The following is a 19,002-nucleotide window of genomic DNA, read 5'->3' as shown; positions in this document are numbered from 1 at the left end:
CCCATACATATGGGGTATCGTTTTATTCAGGGGAACTTGCAGATTGATGTTTAGTAAGTTTTTGGTAGTTGCCATGGAGATTTTGGGGAGAAATCTAGGTTTTTTATCTGGTTTTTCCTTGATTTCTGACCAAAGCGCTGACTTCTGCAAGGGACTGCGGCCACAATTTTCCATGTAGAAAGAGAAGAGTGGTGTCTCTGAATAGCTGAAGGTGTGCACTTTTCAGAAATATATAGTTTGTGGGGGTTATTTCACAGGTAGGGGGGTTAACACTGAAAAACTGCAGGAAGTGCATATAGAGCGCAGCCCCCACATTTTTAGCTGTAATTGCCCTTGTGCATTGCCCCTGCTTTGGAGTGTTTGGTGCCCATGTCTTTATGTGCACCCATACATATGGGGCATCATTTTATTCAGGAGAAGTTTGTCTTTCAAATATGCCTTTGTTAGAAAATTTTTATGAGATTTTTTTTTGTCAAATCCACATTTGATCATGCGTCCAAGTTTACGTTTTAGAAAAAAAAAAAATGTCATAAAAAGTTCCAAATTTCACAATGCACTGACAAAAGGTATTTGGCTTTTGAGTGAAAACTACATTGCACCTAGAAACCTGAAGGTCTGTAGTTTCTAAAGATACCAAACATGAGGGGATATTTTAGATTTACATATAAGTTATGCTGCATTAACTGTTACAAGCGCTTTTCTGCTTTGTTCTGGTGTGATATTGTACAAAGTATTGCTTTAGTTTGGGGGTTACTTCTGGACAGGAACTGTGGGGTACCACCACATATTTGGTATCGTTGGACTTGGGAGTATCAGGGCTTTTACAAACAACAAAAAAAGTGTGTAAAATTAACTTTTCTATGGAAAAAAAACTCAAAATATACAGAAATTTTTCATAATTTTATTTTTTTTTACATATTTCACCCAAAATACACATCATATCTCCAGAAAAGTTATAAAATTTGGTATGTATGTCGAAGCCCAATTAGTGACGAAAAAAACGATATATAATTTCCCTAGTTTCATGGAGGTTTTTCTACCAAAAAACATTGTTAAAGTGAATGAGTACAAAATGCTTAAAAAACGTCTGGCACTGGGGGGAACCGAAATGACGAATTCGGCTGGCACTTAAAGGGTTAAACGCAATAGCTGGGAAATAAATAAACAAATATCATATGTTTTTAGAATGCCAATATATTACTGGCAATCTTAAATTGCCTTACCCTTTGGGGCACATTTACTAACCCACGAACGGGTCGAAATGAGTCCGATTGCGTTTTTTTCGTAATGATCGGTATTTTGCGATTTTTTCGTATTTTTTGCGATTTTTTCGGCTTCTTTACGAATTTTTCGTTACCAATACGATTTTTGCGTAAAAACGCGAGTTTTTCGTAGCCATTACGAAAGTTGCGTAAAATCTGGCGATTTTTCATAGCGTTAAAACTTGCGCAAAAAGTTGCGCTTTTATCGTAGCGTTAAAACTTACGCGAAACTTTGCACCTTTTAAGTTTTAACGCTACGAAAAAGGCGCAACTTTTCGCGTAAGTTTTAACGCTACGAAAAAAGCGCAACTTTTTACGCAACTTTCGTAATGGCTACGAAAAACTCGCGTTTTTACGCAAAAATCGTATTGGTAACGAAAAATTCGTAAAGAAGCCGAAAAAATCGCAACAAATACGAAAAAGTCGCAAAATGTTCGTTTTCAAGTCGGAACTTTTCCAATTCGGGTCGGATTCGTGGGTTAGTAAATCAGCCCCTAAGAGTAGGCATTTCCTATATGAAAATACTTATACAGGTATGGGATCCCTTATCCAGAAACCCGTTATCCGGAAAGTTCTTAATTACGGAAAGGCCATCTCCCATAGACTCCATTATAAGCAAATAATTAAAATTTTAAAAATGATTTCCTTTTCCTCTGTAATAATAAAACAATACCTTGTACTTGATCCCAACTAAGAAATAATTAATCCTTATTGGAGGAAAAACTCTTGGCAGTTTTTAATTGGGGGTCACTGACCAGATTGATCTTTGAGGCTACAGTTTTATTGTTATTGTTACTTTTTGTATCTTTCTTTTCTATTCAGCCCCTCTCATACTCATATACCAGTCTCTCATCCAAACCACTCCCTTGTTGCTAAGGTAACTTGGACTCTAGCAACCAGATAGCTACTGAAACTAGAACTGCTGAGCTGAAAATTAATTGGCTAAAAAACTACCTAAAAACCTACAAATAATAAAAAATGAAGACCAATTGCAAATTGTTTGTGTTTATAATGCTATTCAATTTTTTTTTCTTTATAAAGGATGGATGTGTTGCACAGGAATTCATAATAAAGAGTTGACCGAATGAAAGCAGGATTACACCTTATGGAGACAACAAATAGTTTCTTTCTATGGAGACCTTATTTTTCAAATCCCTGATAGCAAAAGAATTTGTAAGGGCCAGTGAAAAGTACAAGTTGCTTTTCTTTAGAAAGAGGTTTGACAGAGTCTCTCAGACGTTTATTGAGCAGTCCCTGGGACAGTACAGCTTTCCAGGCACTAAATCTGGGGTGGAACTTGTATGCATTAATTGTGTAACGGACTCCCGTACAGGCTTAAACCTTCCTTGTGTTTTGCTAAAAACATGTAAAGCTGGCCATACACGCACCGATAATATCGTACAAAACCTCGTTTCGTACGATATTCGGTGCGTGTATGGCAAGTCGGCGAGTCGACCGATATTGCAGGAACCTGCTGATATCTGTCGACTCGCCGATCGGGCCAGTTAAAAGATTTTGATCGAGCGCCATAGAAGGCGCCTGACCAAAATCTGCCTTCAGCGCTGAATCGGCAGAAGGAGGTAGAAATCCTATTGTTTCTACCTCTTTATCTACCTGTTTCAGCCCTGAAGGTTAGTGGCGGATCTGACGATCTTTTGTGTGACCGATGGTCGCACGAAAGATCGTCAGATCGCCACATGTGTCGCCACCTTAAGAAAAAGAGTAGCGGTGCCACAAAATGTACCTTGCTCCTGTTCCATGCATCCAGTGAGGTTGAATGTTTTCTGAAGTTTCCACTAGATGTGGATAGATTGCAAGATCTACAAATTTGTGATGGTCCAGCTGTTTTGTGGAGGTATCAAGAGAAATTGTGTTATATTTCACGGTTTACTTCTGGTATTTTAACATCACCCTCAGTGTGACTGCTATACAATGGGTCGGTACAGTAGATGGTGAAGGAACAATCATCTTTGGCACCACGGACTTAAGTTTTCAAGTGGCCGACAATATAACAAGTGGACTTCACCTCGATGGTACGCTTCAGGGTACTGAGTTTGTTTTGTATTCCGTTGAAAAGCAGAGCAACGTTCCAGGGATCTGCTTTCTTCCACATGCGTACAGCACTGTTTTACGTTGCCTTCAGGTGTGCATGATACAAAAAGGGAATGACAGATATGAGACATCAGGTGCTGCAGTGAGCAGTAAACAGCTGATTTGGATAGAAAATGGAACTCCGAAAGAAGTTTGCCAGCTTCCATTTGAGAATCCCTGCAAGCTACAAGTCGCTTCGACAAGCCGAGGGGATTTGTTGTTTATTATTTCCTTTGCTTCTGGAGATGTATGCACAGTACAGAAAGATGGTTTTAAGGTATTTACCTGAAAACATGGCTTTATTTCTGCAGAGCATGTGGGCAATGGTCAAAGTCTATTTTCTCATTCTGCTTTTATAAACTCTGCTGCTGTTTTAGCACCTTCATAGCTTACACAACTTTTTGTAACCTTTATATACTTTTCAGTATAGAGTTCAGCTAAGGCTGATAGGTTGTTCTCATCAGGTCCCAGAATTGTGTCTTTGGGACATATATTGTATTGGCTGCTATCACCCTAAGATGATGGTATCCATGTTTGGGGGAAGTTTAAGCCAGTGCCATTTGCTTCTGTGTTTCCATAGGCTCGGCTAAATGATAATATTAGGAGCTTTTGTATAATGATTTGTCTGAAGAAAAGTCACAGCTAACTTACACTAGCACATTTTTTTATTTTTTTTTCCTTTTGGTTCCTACCTCAGAATTCCTAAGTCTGTTTTCTGACCCTTTACACTGTTGGACTTAAAGGAACAGTAACACTAAAAATTTATAAGTCATAAATCTATTCTGCCCTCCCCCAATAACACTAATAACCACAACAAACTTAAATGTTTTATACATAAATAATACCGTAAAATCCCTCTTCCGGTTGTGTACTGTGTATTAAAAGGTGACATGCACTTACGTGCACGCTCTTCAATCACCTGCTAGCTGACTTTCTTTTTAAAACCGAAGTTAGTACAGTGCTCTGGCATCACAGAGGATTATAAGCCTGTTCTGCTCTCCCATTTTCATCAGCATCGAGCATGAACGCACTTTGTTGGGGGTCTTCTCTGGTCATTGAAAGATTATTGGCTTACCTGGCTGCTGCCTTCACTGCTCGCAGCTTTTAGATAAAATAAACCATGTTGACGAAAGGGGAGAAGAGAGCAGGTTTATAATTCCCTGTGAAGCCGGAGCGCAGTACTAAACAGTACTAATTTCCGGTCTGAAAAAGAATGTTGGCTACCTGGAGCGCGCATTTAAGTGCACGTCGCCACATCACCTTTTTTCCACATAGTACACAACCGGCGCTCTAACCCCATCCCTGTTTTGTCAGGGCCACATTCCTCTAACCCACCTTGCATCTCTTTAAAGGACAGAAACCTTATCCCTATACCCAAAGCCACTGTTCAAATACCCTGTGCCCTCTGGAATTACTGCTCCATCTGCAACAAACTTACCTCCATTCATGACCTTTTCATTACTAACTCCTTTACCTTACTTGCAATAACTGAAACCTGGCTTTCTTCTACAGACCCTGCTTCACCTGCTGCTCTCTCTTATTGGCGTCTACACCTTACTCAAACTCCCAGACCTGGGACCACACTCACTGCTGCCCTTAATGAGCTTGCTCCTGCCTAGACAAAATGCATTAGACCCAAACAGCTCCAACCTTGGAACACTGCTCATACCAAAACCTTCCAAAGACGGTCATGTACATTTGAGCGTTGCTGGCGCAATTCCCAGTTGGAATGAGACTTCTCCTGTGTGCTTCAGTCACTGCTCAAGACAATGGCGAGCACTTTAAAAACAAAATTGACTCCATCAGAAATGACATAGCACAACTTAATCCCCCTAACCACTCACCTCCCTTGCTCCATGCTACCCAGTCTCTTCTTGGCTCCTTCTCAGTGACTGAAAAGAAAGTCTCAAAGATTTGGCTTCCTCTTACCTTACTACCTGCCCACTTGACCCCCATTCCTTCCAGACTTCTACACAATGCTAATCCCTGTCATATCAAAGCTCTAATTCATCTATTCAATCTCTCACTGGAACCTTTCCATCCCAACTGAAACATGCACTTGTAACCCCCATCCTAAAAAAAACTCTGTCTTGATCCCTCCAATTTTGGGAACCTTCGGCCTATCTCTCTCTCTGCTCCCTTTCATCTCTAAACGACTTGAGCGCCTAGTTTACAACTGAGTGACACTATTCCTTTCTGACAATAGCCTGCTGGATCCCCTACAATCTGGTTTTAGACAACAACACTCCACAGAAACTGCTCAAACCCAACTAACTAGTGACCTCATTGGCTAAAGCCAATAACCACTACTCACTACTAATACTACTTGATCTCTCAGCTGCTTTTGACACTTGATCACCTTTACTACTCCAGTACTTCCACTCCCTTGGCCTTTGTGACACTGCCCTGTGCTGGTTTTCATCTTACCTGTCATATTGCTCCTTCACTGTCTCTTACAATGGAGCCTCATCTTCTCACTTACCTCTTTCTGTTGGGGTTCCATAAGGCTCTGTCCTGGACCCCTTATTATTCTCTCTCTACACTTCCTTCTTTGGCAAACTAATCAATTCTATGCTGGCAATAAAATCTCTCCTAATCTCAACCTAGAGCTCTTAACTGTCTGCTATCTCTACTTGGATGTCCCAACACTACCTTAAATTAAACCTCTCTAAGAATTGGTTCTTTTTCTCCCATCCAACACCCACATTGTTCTGAGGTATCTATCACAGTCAACAATTCTACTATCACCCCATCTTCCTGGGCCCGGTACCTTGGGGTTATCCTCAATTCTGCCCTGTCCTTCACTTCTCATATCCAGTTACTTATTAAATCATGTCACTTTCACCTAAAAAATATTTCCAAAATATGATTATTTATCACCCAAGATGCTTGCCAAAGTCCTTATTCACTCTCTCATCATATCACGCCTGGACTACCGTAACTCTCTATTAATTGGGCATCCCCTCCAAATACTGTCCTCTCTCCAATCCATAATAAATACTGCTGCCATACACCTCAGCAACTGCTCATCCTCAGGCATGCCACTATGCCAATCTATGCACTGGTTTCCACTACCATCCCAAATAAAATTTAATGACCCTCACATTTAAATTGGTTCATAACTCTGCCCCACCCTACATCTCTGATCTTATCTTAGGATATCAACCCGTTTTTTTACTCTCCTCTACAGACCTGATCCTTAACGCCTATCCCATTACCTTCTCACACACTCGCATTGAAGACTTTGCAAGGGCCGCACACCATCTCTGGAATTCGCTCCAACAATCTGTCCGACTTTCTCTCAATCCCTCTGCCTTCAAAAGAGCTCTAAAAAGACATTAATTTAAAGACGCTTACCCTCATTAAGTTTAGTACAATCTTAGTAGGCTGCTAAAAGCAATACTCTGTATCTTACATTGCTTAATTCTGATCTTGTCCATTCCCACAGTCCTATCCTTATAGATTGTAAGCTCTTCTGAGCAGGGCCCTCTTCACACTGTTGTATCGGTTATGTTATGTAATTATGTATGTCCAATATATAAACCCACTTATTGTACAGCACTGCAGAATATGTTGGCGCTTTGTAAATGCATGTTAATAATAATAATAATAATAATAATGAATATATATGAATTACGTAGAAGGGCTTCTATCAGATATATTGCTTTCTTTTCTGCACAAATATAAAGGTATAGTTTTTGTGTAAAACTACTTTTCAATACTGCCTTCTTCTGCACAAGCCCCCCTCCTGATCTGCACCACCCACACACCCCAGTAGGCCTATTCCTTCCCTTTCCTCATGAAAGGGTGCAGCAGAATTAACAGCCACCATTTTTGGCAGCTTGACTTTCTTTTCCTTGCTCTTTGGCAACCAAGACAATGCATGTTTCAAGCCAGGACTGGATTGCTTTCAACAGTGCACGGATCACCACCATTGAGCCTTTTGTCGTGAATTACTGGGGAACGGGGCCTTATTGGGGTGCATGGGTGGCGTGATTCTGGAAGGGTGGGGCCCACTTTCGGCCCCCGGAGGGGACAAAAATGTTATAAAGGAAGTTATTTCTCCTTTAATGAACTTATAGTTTTACTTTGTATTAAACTGTTAGCTCAGAAGAGATTGCTTTTTTCTACTTTCCGTTTTTATTTTCTGTAAGAAAGGGCAATAAGAGATGTAATGATTTGGTAGCGCTGATTTGGTATCCTTTCTAAGTTTTTATGCACTGTATCTCAGCTATTCCAATATGTGTTTATGCAGAACACATGACTCCTTCAGACTAAACACTTATATTATATATTACAGTTATATTTGTGTTACAGGTAGCTGCAACTTGGCAGCAAGTCTATACTGTTCTCATCGATGATTTCCTTGGCAAAGGTGCTGATCAAATACTCTTGCTGTTTAAGTATGAACCAAACAGTTCACCTGACCTTCAATCATTCAAACTAACTGACTGCTGTTTGATTTCTGTCTCTTTAACTCTGGTATCTAGGGACTACTGCTGTCAAGGCTATCAAGTTTGGGGTTATTTACTCTTGAGAAAAGGTGTTTGCAAGGGGACTCGATTCCTTTTTACAAGTATGTTGGATATATATACATGTAGCGGGGGATTGTTTTTTTCACATAGAAAAGAACAAAGTACCAGAGGCCACCCTTTTAGATCTGAGGAGCAGAACTTAAAGGGTGGTTCACCTTTAAGTTAAGTGTGGTACTTCACAGTGAGTAAAGTGAGGCTGCATAATACTCTACTGGGGAATGTTGCAATAGCAGATTTTATTAATGCCTTTTTGGGAAATAGCACATGGTAAGATTTCTCACCCATGGTTAAATCTGTGCTACTGTGAAAATGCGAAAGAGTTGCAATTTCCTGCTTTTAATCCAGATCGGCAAGAGTACTTTTGGCTATCACAGTGTTTGGCAATGGCAAGGCATTTTGGGGAGGTTTGTCGGCTGTGAGCTGCAATGGTGTAACCTCAAAATTGACATTAAGACATTTTGTGCATTAAATGGCCCAAAAATGCCCCCCCCCGTTTAAACAAAACAGGGATTGTTTGTCTGTATATTGCAATGTATTCAAGATGGCCAACTACGTCAAAGTTATCTTTGGCTGGCCTTTGTCTGGCAGGAGCCTGGGATTAAAGTAATGCAGCACTGCTCTTTTGATGCCAAGAGCCTGGCTCTACTAAACAAATAGCAGATCTCCTTTCACCTGGCTTAACCTACGACTCAATTGCTTCTCAACCTTTTTCCCCACTATCACGTTTGTCATAGGCAAGATAATACGTCATAAACGTCAATACATCATATAACAGTACGTCATATAACATAAAACGAACCATTGGAATGCTACATTTACATAGGCCCTATGTTGAATTATCAGTAGATACAGAATGTATAGGGAGCAAAGACTTTACTGAAGCCTCACCAACTTTGCAAGCGAGCATCACAAGCAAGGCTGATTTTAAAATTTGAAAAAACACTGCCCTGCTCCACCTGCTGACCACTGTCATCCTAAAAAACAAAGGTCCAACAAGAAAAAAAATTACAGCAATGAACTGCACAACTGCTTTCTCCAGGAGTGGCGCAGCACTTCTGAACCACCTGGTATAGTGACAGTTGTCATGTTAAAAGTGCATGTTTGCAGTAGGGTGAAGGTGTACATACTTACAGGGACAGTAAATGCCTAAAAATTAATAGGACTTGTTGAAATTGCATTCTTCCAATTGTTTTAATTAAAGGAGAAGGAAAGGGTTTTACTCATTTTTTAGTATGTAATAGAGGGCCCCTACCTGAACGCTGAAATAATTTCTTCTAAAAATGCTCCTTTGCCCAGTACGGTCCTTCCGAAGTACACACTATTTCTCCTTGTCTGCGCCGCCATGTTTTAAACATGGCGCTCCACCAGCCTCCCCGCTTGCCTCTCCCCCCCCAGCACCTGTGAGCTGTCACCGTTGCTCACCGCTCCTCTCCCCTCCCCTCCCTGCGTCCTCTCATCCCTGCTCCTCTCCTCGCTTGCCTCTCCGCCCCAGCACCTGTCAGCCGACACCTATCAGTCCTCACCGCTCCCCTCCCTGCACCTGCGTCCTCTTGTCCCACTCGCCTCTCCGCCCCAGCACCGCCAGCCGACATGGTTCCTCACCCCTGCGCACCTCTCCCCTCCCTGCACCTGTGTCCTCTCGTCCCCGCTCCTCTCCTCGCTTGCCTCTCCGCCCCTGCTGGCTGCGTCCTGTAATGGCCCCAGCTGCTGCTTCTAATGGCTAATAGCGTCTCATAACCAGACGCTAGGGGGAGCGCGCCTGCTTGTGCGCATGCGCCGCCTTTAAAAGTAAGTCTCCAAGTCCTGGAAAAGAGCAATGCATTATGGGAATCTTTCTACCCAGCTCAGCGGTTTTTTTTCCTGTTTTGCTTCTGATCATCTGAACTGGAGATATATGGGGAGACTTAAGGGCACTATTGAGACAACTGAAGGTAAGCCTGCATTTTGAGATTAACTCTTTATTAGCCTTTCCTTCACCTTTAAAAAATCAACTTATTTAAAAGTCAGGTTATTTTACCAACCAGCTGGTGTATACCATCCCTTTAAGATGTGTAATATTATAATTTATATTACAATTTGCATTTATTTGCACAGATGGCTTCCGCACCATTTTCTCTCGATGTAAACGATGAGTTATTATGTATGAAATGAAGATTTATTATTATTATGAAATATGAAGTGCAGGCTAAATCCATAAACTAGATACATCTCATAGAGTTTTTTCCCAGTGGGATATGGTGTGGCTGATCTCATTTCAAAGTGTTTTGTTTTTTGTTTTTTTTTTTAAACCTTTAAATTCTGGAAAAAACTAAATGAACACAGCATATTTGCAAAAGAAAAAAACCCCCCAGAAAAATTACTCCCATTTTTGATGCATTGTAATATTAGCTTGTTCAATACCAACCAGTAAATACGTGTTCATAGGTATCCTACTTAAATGGGTGACTTATTATTTATCATCAACTCATCACCCACAGTAAGCATTAGGCACATCTCTCCCTGGCGACTGCAATTACGCTGAAATCATGGGAAAAAAATTTGACGATTGCACTTAAAACTGCACTTAGTCAACTTCAGTGCAGTAAATAAAGGACAATACAAAAAATTTTTTTTAGGAGCACTATTGCAATTTACATTGCATTTTTTATCAGATTTTGATGAAGGCCAGGCAAAACCTAATTTCCTTAAAGCAGGAAGCCTCTCTTGATGCTTATCTGATTGGATAGTTTGATTAAGCCTTACTATGGCTATATGTGCCCTTTAAAAAAAAAGAAAATACCAAATATATAGAAAGAAAAAATGGGGGGAATGCTGAGGCACTGTGACAACAGTGTTTATTAAAGTGCACGTTAAAGGTATAAATCTGCAATAAGATGTAGTATGTAACTATGTTACCATGTAATAATTGTCTACCGTCCCTTTAAAGAAATAAAAAACAAGTGCAGATAATCATAGTGATGGCTAAACAATATATGCACACAATGGCTATGACTTAAAGGAGAAGGAAAGGCTAATAAAGAGTTAATCTCAAGCTGCAGGGATACCTTCAGTTCTCTCAATAGTGCCCTTAAGTCTCCCCATATTTCTTCCGTTCAGATGATCAGACAACACTGAGCTGTGTAAAGAAAGTTCCCATAATGCCTCACTCCTGCACCGAGACCGGTGTACATGCTCAGTTTGTAGCATGAGTCAGCTTCCTGCTGATTGGCTCAGATCCACATTCCTAAGGGGGGGAGTGAGTTCTTAGCATTCTTGAGGAAGGGGGGAGCAGGAGAGAGCAGAAAGCAGAGAGCTGCGTGTCTCTGGCAGAGGAAAAAAGACACAACTAATCTTTTTTTCAGAGAAGTCAGTGCAGCGTTTCTGTGAGTGCTTATGGCTGTATTCACATAGACCTTTCTGATAAAGCTCAATTAGTTTTTACCTTTCCTTCTCCTTTAAAGAAAACAAGATACACTTCATTTGGGAGATACATAGTTTTATGCAGTAAGATTCTTTTCATTTGTAATAAATGTGATGTGTTCTTATGTTTGCAGGCAGGTTTGCTTTCACTTCAAGAATTGCAACAGGATTTGGAACTCAAAGATAGGGTCCTAAGATCTTCTGGTGAGGCATTAATCAACATGGTCCAAGGCAAGGAAAGTACTGTGCCCTGTGCAGACAAGGTAACACCCCATGTCATATATTTGATATATTTTATAATAGTTCTTTACACGGAGCATTCATTTGCTTTATTCTTCATAGTTACATAGTTACATAGGGTTGAAAAAAGACCAGTGTCCATCAAGTAAACCCAGCACCCACAACCCACACCTACCAATCTATACACTCGCATACATAAACTATAAATACAACCACTAGTACTAACTGTAGATATTAGTATCACAATAGCCTTGGATATTCTGATTGATCAAGAACTCATCCAGGCCCCTCTTAAAGGCATTAACAGAATCTGCCATTACCACATCACTAGGAAGGGCATTCCCCAACCTCACTGCCCTCACCGTGAAAAACCACCTACGCTGCTTCAAATGGAAGCTCCGTTCCTCTAATCTAAAGGGGTGACCTCTGGTGCACTGATTGTTTTTATGGGAAAAAAGTACATCCCCCAACTGCCTATAATCCCCTCTAATGTACTTGTACAGAGTAATCATGTCCCCTCGCAAGCGCCTCTTTTCCAGAGAAAACAACCTCAACCTCGACAGTCTCACCTCATAGTTTAAATCTTCCATCCCCTTAACCAGTTTAGTTGCACGTCTCTGCACTCTCTCCAGCTCACTAATATCCTTCTTAAGGACTGGAGCCCAAAACTGCACTGCATACTCAAGGTGAGGCCTTACCAGGGACCTATAAAGGGGCAAAATTATGTTCTCATCCCTTGAGTCAATGCCCTTTTTTATACAAGACAGCACTTTATTTGCTGTAGTAGCCACAGAATGACACTGCCTGGAATTAGACAACTTGTTATCAACAAAAACCCCTCGATCCTTCTCCATTAAGGATACCCCCAACACACTACCATTCAGTAGATAGTTAGCGTTTATATTATTTCTACCAAAGTGCATAACTTTGCACTTATCAACATTGAACCTCATTTTCCAGTTTGCTGCCCAGTTATCTAATTTTGTCAAATCGCTCTGCAAAGCGGCAGCATCCTGCATGGAACTTATAGTTTTGCACAATTTTGTGTCATCAGCAAAAATAGAAACAGTACTGTCTATGCCCACCTCCAGGTCATTAATAAACAAGTTAAAAAGCAAAGGACCAAGGACTGACCCCTGCGGTACTCCACTAACCACACTGGTCCAATTAGAAAATGTTCCATTTACAACCACTCTTTGACTCTTTGTACTCTATCCTTCAGCCAGTTCTCTATCCAATTACAAATATTATGTTCTAGGACAATATTCCTCAATTTGATCATTAACCTTCTGTGAGGTACTGTATCAAACGCTTTAGCAAAATCTAAGTAGATGACATCAACTGCCATTCCAGCATCAAGGTTCCTGCTCACCTCCTCATAAAAGGCGACTAAATTAGTCTGGCAAGATCTGTTACGCATAAAACCATGCTGGCACAATCTAATAGTATTGTGAACTGCAATGTATTCAAGTACCCTATCCCTTATTACCCCTTCCAAAAGTTTTCCTACTACTGATGTCAGACTAACAGGCCTATAGTTTTCTTCAAGCTTGCATGAACCTGTTATTTGCTCATTTGGCAGTGTTAGCCTTGCCAATGCTATTTGCTATACACATCCAGTCATGTTAAAATCCAGAAAAGAGAAATAACAAAAGGACATAATTTCATAAGGGGATGCCCAGCTGAATAAATAGAATTCCAACTACCCATTTCTAATCTGTTTAGCATAGCAGATTATGCATTAGGGCTCTGGTACACGGGGAGATTAGTCGCCCGCGGCAAAACTCCCTGCTCGCGGGCGACTAATCTCCCCGAGTTGCCTTCCCCCTGCCATCCCACCGGCGAACATGTAAGTCGCCGGCGGGATGGCAGACGCGGCGGCGCGATTTCGCGCAAATCGCCCCGCCGCGTCTGCCATCCCGCCGGCGACTTACATGTTCGCCAGTGGGATGGCAGGGGTAGGCAACTCGGGGAGATTAGTCGCCCGCGAACAGGGAGTTAAATCGCGGGCGACTAATCTCCCCGTGTACCAGAGCCCTTAAAGTCTTTGTGTTTCTGCAATATATATACCCTCAACACACGCTCTCATACTAAGAGGAGATCTGGGTACAGTATATAACATTGTAGTTTTATTTTTTCCTTCAACCAAATTACACTACTAAAGTAAGGGTTTTTCCCCCATTGTTTTTTTGCTTCTTTATTATTTTTCTTTGTATTCTTTAAAGGAGGGCTTGGTTTCCCTTTGGGATGATATAAAAGGCAGTCCTTGCCCACCCAGTACAGAGATGTGTCCATCCTTGCCAGATGAATGCCCTGTAGAGAGAATATGGCAACGTGTTGTCGATGACCTTTTGGTGATTGGTGTAAAGCTCAGCAGCTCAGCGTATCTAAGTGAGGCGTGTATGTAACTTGTTCTTCTCAGTGGAGCATAGCATAATATTATCTTTCTTCTGCCAGTACACTGCACACTTTGGCCACAGGATATGCCTTTTGTCCATCTTGAATAGCAAGAGTTAAAATATTCTTTAGTATTATTTAACCTAAATAATTCACATTTTTGAAAATGATTTCCTTTTTCTCTGTAATAATATAACAGTAGCTTGTACTTGATCCCAACTAAGATATAATTAATCCATATTGGAGGTAAAACAATCCAATGGGGTTTATTTAATGTTTAAATGATTTTTAAGTAGACTTAAGGTATGGAGATCCAAACTATGGAAAGACCCCTTATCCAGATAATCCCAGGTCCTGAGCTTTCTGGGTAACAGGTCTAATGCCTGTAGTATAGAAGGGTTAGTTTACACAAGTTATTAGAAGCTGACACAGGATGCAGTACCTAATAATGTGGCTTGGGCTCCGGGGCCTGATATACCAAGTTTATAGAGAGAATGGTTTTATCCACCATTTTTGGTTTTCTCTCTTTCAATATTAATTTATAAAGTCTGATGCTGGAAAATATAAGCCTGTACATTTGACACCTGTGGGTAAGTTATTTGAATGTTTATTATGATTCAAGATTATGTTGTGGGAATTGTCATTCTAATAAGTTTTATAAAGGGCAGATCCTGTCAAAGATGTTTAGTTGCTTTTTACGATGGGTTGATAGGAACTTGGACAGTGATATTGTCAGGTCTTTTAATACAGTGCCAAATTAAACTGCTTTAGGCGTTGGTCGTGCTGTTTGTAAATGCATAGTACACTGACTAAAATATTTTATAGAGAAAGTAGTTGTCACCAGTACATTCTGTGATTGGACCCATGGTATTCGGTTCAGTTTTATTTAATTTGTTCATTTATTCACAAAACTCACCAATCCATTGTGTCATCCTTCCAGGGGGACATAACAAACTGGCAGTCCGGGCTCCTAAGTGGCAGATAGGATTCAATGCTGATGTAAAGTTATACACCTGGAGATACACTGGCTACTCATACTCTACAAGGCAATGAGACCTGTGGAGCTTTCTGTAACAAAGTGCTTGAAAATACAATTTCTGCTTAGGTGCCGTAGGTTCGGGGACTTCATCAACGAGCCAATGCGGCCCCCAATCCGATGGAAAAATCAAACCTTCCTGATCGAGATCTGCCCAATTTCAGGCCAGATGTTGGTCGGGGAGGCTCATCGGTAGTGCCCATACATGGGCAGATAAGCTGTCGTATTGGTCTAAAGGGCCGATATTGCAGCTGAAATCTGCCTGTGTATGGCCACCTTTTGTCGCTGGGTAACTGAGCCCCTGGAGGTTCTTGCCCCACCCATTGCCTGCCCCTAGTTTCAGTCCTGAATGGTTGGCTTTGTGTTCAGTACTGAACATTAAAAAATAAATTGAAATTAATTATGCTGCTTAAAAATAATCATAACATGTAAATTCCCTAAAACATGAATTTTTATTTAATGACAATTCACAACTCACTCCTGTGTAACTGAACTACTGGAATAAATTTCAGGTCTCATTTCATGGTGAAATTGATAAGGAACCCATACTGATGCTCATGACGCCTGCCAAATGTTGCAGACAAATATTTCCATTGTTTCTTTTTTCTTTTGCCCATTATTCAGCTTCTGAAAGAGCATCTGTTTTCTTTCAACATTTTATTTAAACAGAGTAACATTTGAACAAATTTAATTGCAGCTTAACTGCAGGTGCCGTTCTGTTTCCCTAAGGATGTGAAAGCAACTCGTTCTTATTTACCAAACTTGTAGTTCCGCTGGCGTGCCCAACTCCACTCTCCCTCAAGGTGGCTGTTAATTTACTAGCCCAGATCTAACTGCTAAAACAGTGATACAAGCCTGAAATCATTCATGACATGTAGATGTTTTTAGATGTTCAATTGTGACAAGAACACATATGATATTTTAAACAGACAGTTATTATTGATCGCAGGGTTTATTTATAAATGGCAAAGTTAGGAACAGCAATATAAACCTGTGGGCCCATTTAACAGGGCTAGTTATAGTATATGTAGTATATTTTATGTTTATACTAGTCAAAGGGTTTATACTAGTTACAGGCTTTTTAGGCCCTGTCTCGATCCCCTAGAATCTGCCATCACTGGGCAAAGGGCAAAACATGTGTTCCTGTTAACCCTTCTTCTGTTTGTGCAAATAATGAGCTATTATTAAATAGCTTATTAAAGGGGTTGTTCACCTTTTGTTATCTTTTGGTATGTCATTGGATGTTCTATTCTTACCAACTTTCCTATCAGTCTTCATTTTCATTTTGAAATGATTAGTCTTTTTCTTCTGACTGTTTCCAGCTGTCAGATGGAGGTCATTGACCCCAGCAGCCAAAAAACTATTGCTCTATGAAGCTAGACTTTTATTGTTACTTTTTATTACTTATCTTATTCCAGGCCTCCCCTTTTTATCCTACAGTCTCTTGTTTAAACTGTTGCCTGGTTGCTTAGGTAAACTGATCCCCAGCAACCAGATTGCTGCTAAATTCCACTATGAAGAGCTGCTTAACAAAAACCTTAATTCAGAAACCATAAAATGAAAGCAAATTGCAATCTATCTCAAAATATAAATGTCTACATTGTACTAAAAGTTTAAAGGTGAACAACATTGACATTAAATGACAACCACAAATTTTAAGCAATATTCTTTTTTATGTTTTTTTTAGGTTGTATAGAAGACCTTTTGGCTGTTTTATCCACATATTTAAAATGTTCCCTCCATATCTCCTCGCCTGACTGTACACTGACTTTAGTGAAATTGTGGATGATTGGTCATATGCAGGGGGAACCTGTGCGACACATCCCAGAAATCATTTGCAGCCATATACCTGGAAGTCTTGACGGCACTCTTTTTCTCTGGAATCCACAGAGCCCTTGTGAAGGGAAACTTACCATCTTTGCAAGGTATTATTACGTACCCATGCTTTTTGAGACAAATTGCACTGAGGGGTAGGGGTGTGTGTAACATATAGTGATTCAGGGTTAAACACAGGTCCTGTGCTACAAGGAGAGAAGTTGTACAAGCTTGGTTGTTTAGACACAGGGCCCTCTGTCAGCTCCTTCCAGCAAACTGTCTAGATTATGCCTTCAATATGGCACTTGTTGAACACTGAAATATACATAGTGTCTGGATAGAACAGGAGCTAATATTCATGTAGCGGAATATATTTTTAAACTCTCACATAGTTGCGCTCAGCGCTGCTCAACCTGTGACCCATAAAATGTTCCCATTGTAGGACTCGCGCTGTCTGTTCTGTATGCTACTTCTGCACGCACCTCGGGTTCCAAGACAGGGAAACTTCGAGTGCATAGAAAAGGTGTACTTCCCCAGTCTGTAGGCCCCATGGGTTGTGGGTCAACCTTTTGATCAGGTTTCCTTTCAAGCCCAGCGTCAATAGGCGTAGCACACTTGCACGTAAAGAATTGGGTGCAGATGTCACTCAAACGCTAAACATCAGAAATTACACTTATCAGACTTGCACAGTAGCGTCTAATTGACGAGAAAAACACATCCAGTTAAGTTAATTTAGGCAAATCAGAGACAGTTGTATCAGGTGCAGCGCAAATGCGTCAGACACACAGTCCCCTAGCAATCACAATAAGGCTTAAAGTCTGTGAAAAACACTACATTGACGGGAAAAAAACGTGACTGTTGCGCTTAAAATTGTTTTTTGATCACTGCACTTGCAGATGCAAATAAGCCCTGTCCCCTGCTCTATAACTGTGATTGCCTAGCAGGGCGTGCACAATCACAATCGACTTCTAGTGAACATGCTTTTCATAGGTGACAGGGGCAGAGCAATTTTTTTTCCTGCACCTTATTAGAAATAGTGCTAGAACATATCATTTCATGCATGTACTATTACCATGTCTATTGTTCTTTCAGAAAATGTAGCTGTTCCTTAGAGCAGCATTTTTTTCACTTTCCAAAATTACATATGAGCCGTGCATGGTTTTTTTTTAATCCAATACATATAACACACTATTTGCTGTTGAAGGAATAAGGCAGTGTTTCTCCAGTGCCTCTGCAGTCTCAAAAGTGTTCCTCCTCCAACCTGTGTGCTGAACATTGTAAAACAAGAGGGCACACACTGTTTGGCTGAAAGCTTGGCGTTATCCCTGGAAGAGGAGTTGCTGGCCCTCAGGAGCGCAATATTCACATCAGCAAGCGATGTTGAAGAAGACTTGACCCTGAGAAGTAAAATGCAGAAAAAGCCCAGCAGCACAATAACTCCTTTTTCCGACACTAAAGAAGACGTGGAGAGATACAGAGAAGAGCTCTTAATTGAGCAGGAGCAAAGTAAGCTGGGAGCTAACATCACAATAAAAAGCGACCAGTACAGACAACTCATAGCAAAAGTAGCTCAGATTCAAATGAACTCTGACAGAATTGCAGGGAAACTGGCCACTTTGTGATCTCTGTGTCACATTAAATATCACCTTGGAGGTTACTCTAATAGTTGTGATTTGTTCATATTCAGTCAGTACTGAATAATGCACCATAAACTATACTGCAGGCTTAAATATTTCATTCAAAATAGATTCAAAGTGTTGTCAAGCGTAAGGCTAAGGCTTGTTTTATACAGGTTACAAATGGAATTAACTGGCAACTGTATAATGTATCTCTATTATTTGTTCCTTTATGTTCCTTAATGACAATTTATACCTTAAAACACTGCTTACCTTACAAAAATTGCCTACAGTCGCTTCTGTTTTCATAATCCTCTATTTCTGTGCCCCTTTTAAGGATTAAAGAAGAATAAAAACAAAGTAGGGAAATGGTTTGCCCAACGAACATTTGAAACTTCACTAAAACCCTCATCTCCCTAACCAGTATTTTATTGTTTATTTTTCTGTTATGAAATTTTGTTACTGTTGAAAACTTTTATGTAACTACTATACTATACTGATGCAACATATGTGTTCATTCTTTTAATTCCATTTGCTGTATAAACCAACACTGTTAAATTCAATAAAATATGTTATAACAAAAACAAATAGGGATATCACCCCCATGAATT

At 40.4% G+C, this 19,002-nt stretch overlaps 1 protein-coding gene across 1 annotated transcript in view; it reads left to right on the top strand.

Moving 5' to 3' along the window:
- The window catches only part of LOC100496021 (FA complementation group B), a 29,169-nt gene extending 10,588 nt beyond the window's left edge, over positions 1-18,581 (top strand). Inside the window, exons 2-5 of the mRNA XM_031896637.1 lie at positions 11,422-11,550; positions 13,753-13,927; positions 16,648-16,885; positions 17,980-18,581. Of these exons, the coding sequence (XP_031752497.1) occupies positions 11,509-11,550; positions 13,753-13,927; positions 16,648-16,885; positions 17,980-18,397 (873 nt within the window). The 5' untranslated portion in view covers positions 11,422-11,508 and the 3' untranslated portion in view covers positions 18,398-18,581. The remainder of the gene's footprint in view (positions 1-11,421; positions 11,551-13,752; positions 13,928-16,647; positions 16,886-17,979) is intronic.
- Positions 18,582-19,002: the final 421 nt, after the last annotated feature.

The sequence above is a fragment of the Xenopus tropicalis genome, chromosome 2 (genome assembly GCF_000004195.4).
Source record: "Xenopus tropicalis strain Nigerian chromosome 2, UCB_Xtro_10.0, whole genome shotgun sequence".
NCBI classification, from domain to species: domain Eukaryota; kingdom Metazoa; phylum Chordata; class Amphibia; order Anura; family Pipidae; genus Xenopus; species Xenopus tropicalis.
Note: the sequence above shows the minus strand (reverse complement) of the source record. Positions and strands in the feature narration are given on the sequence as shown.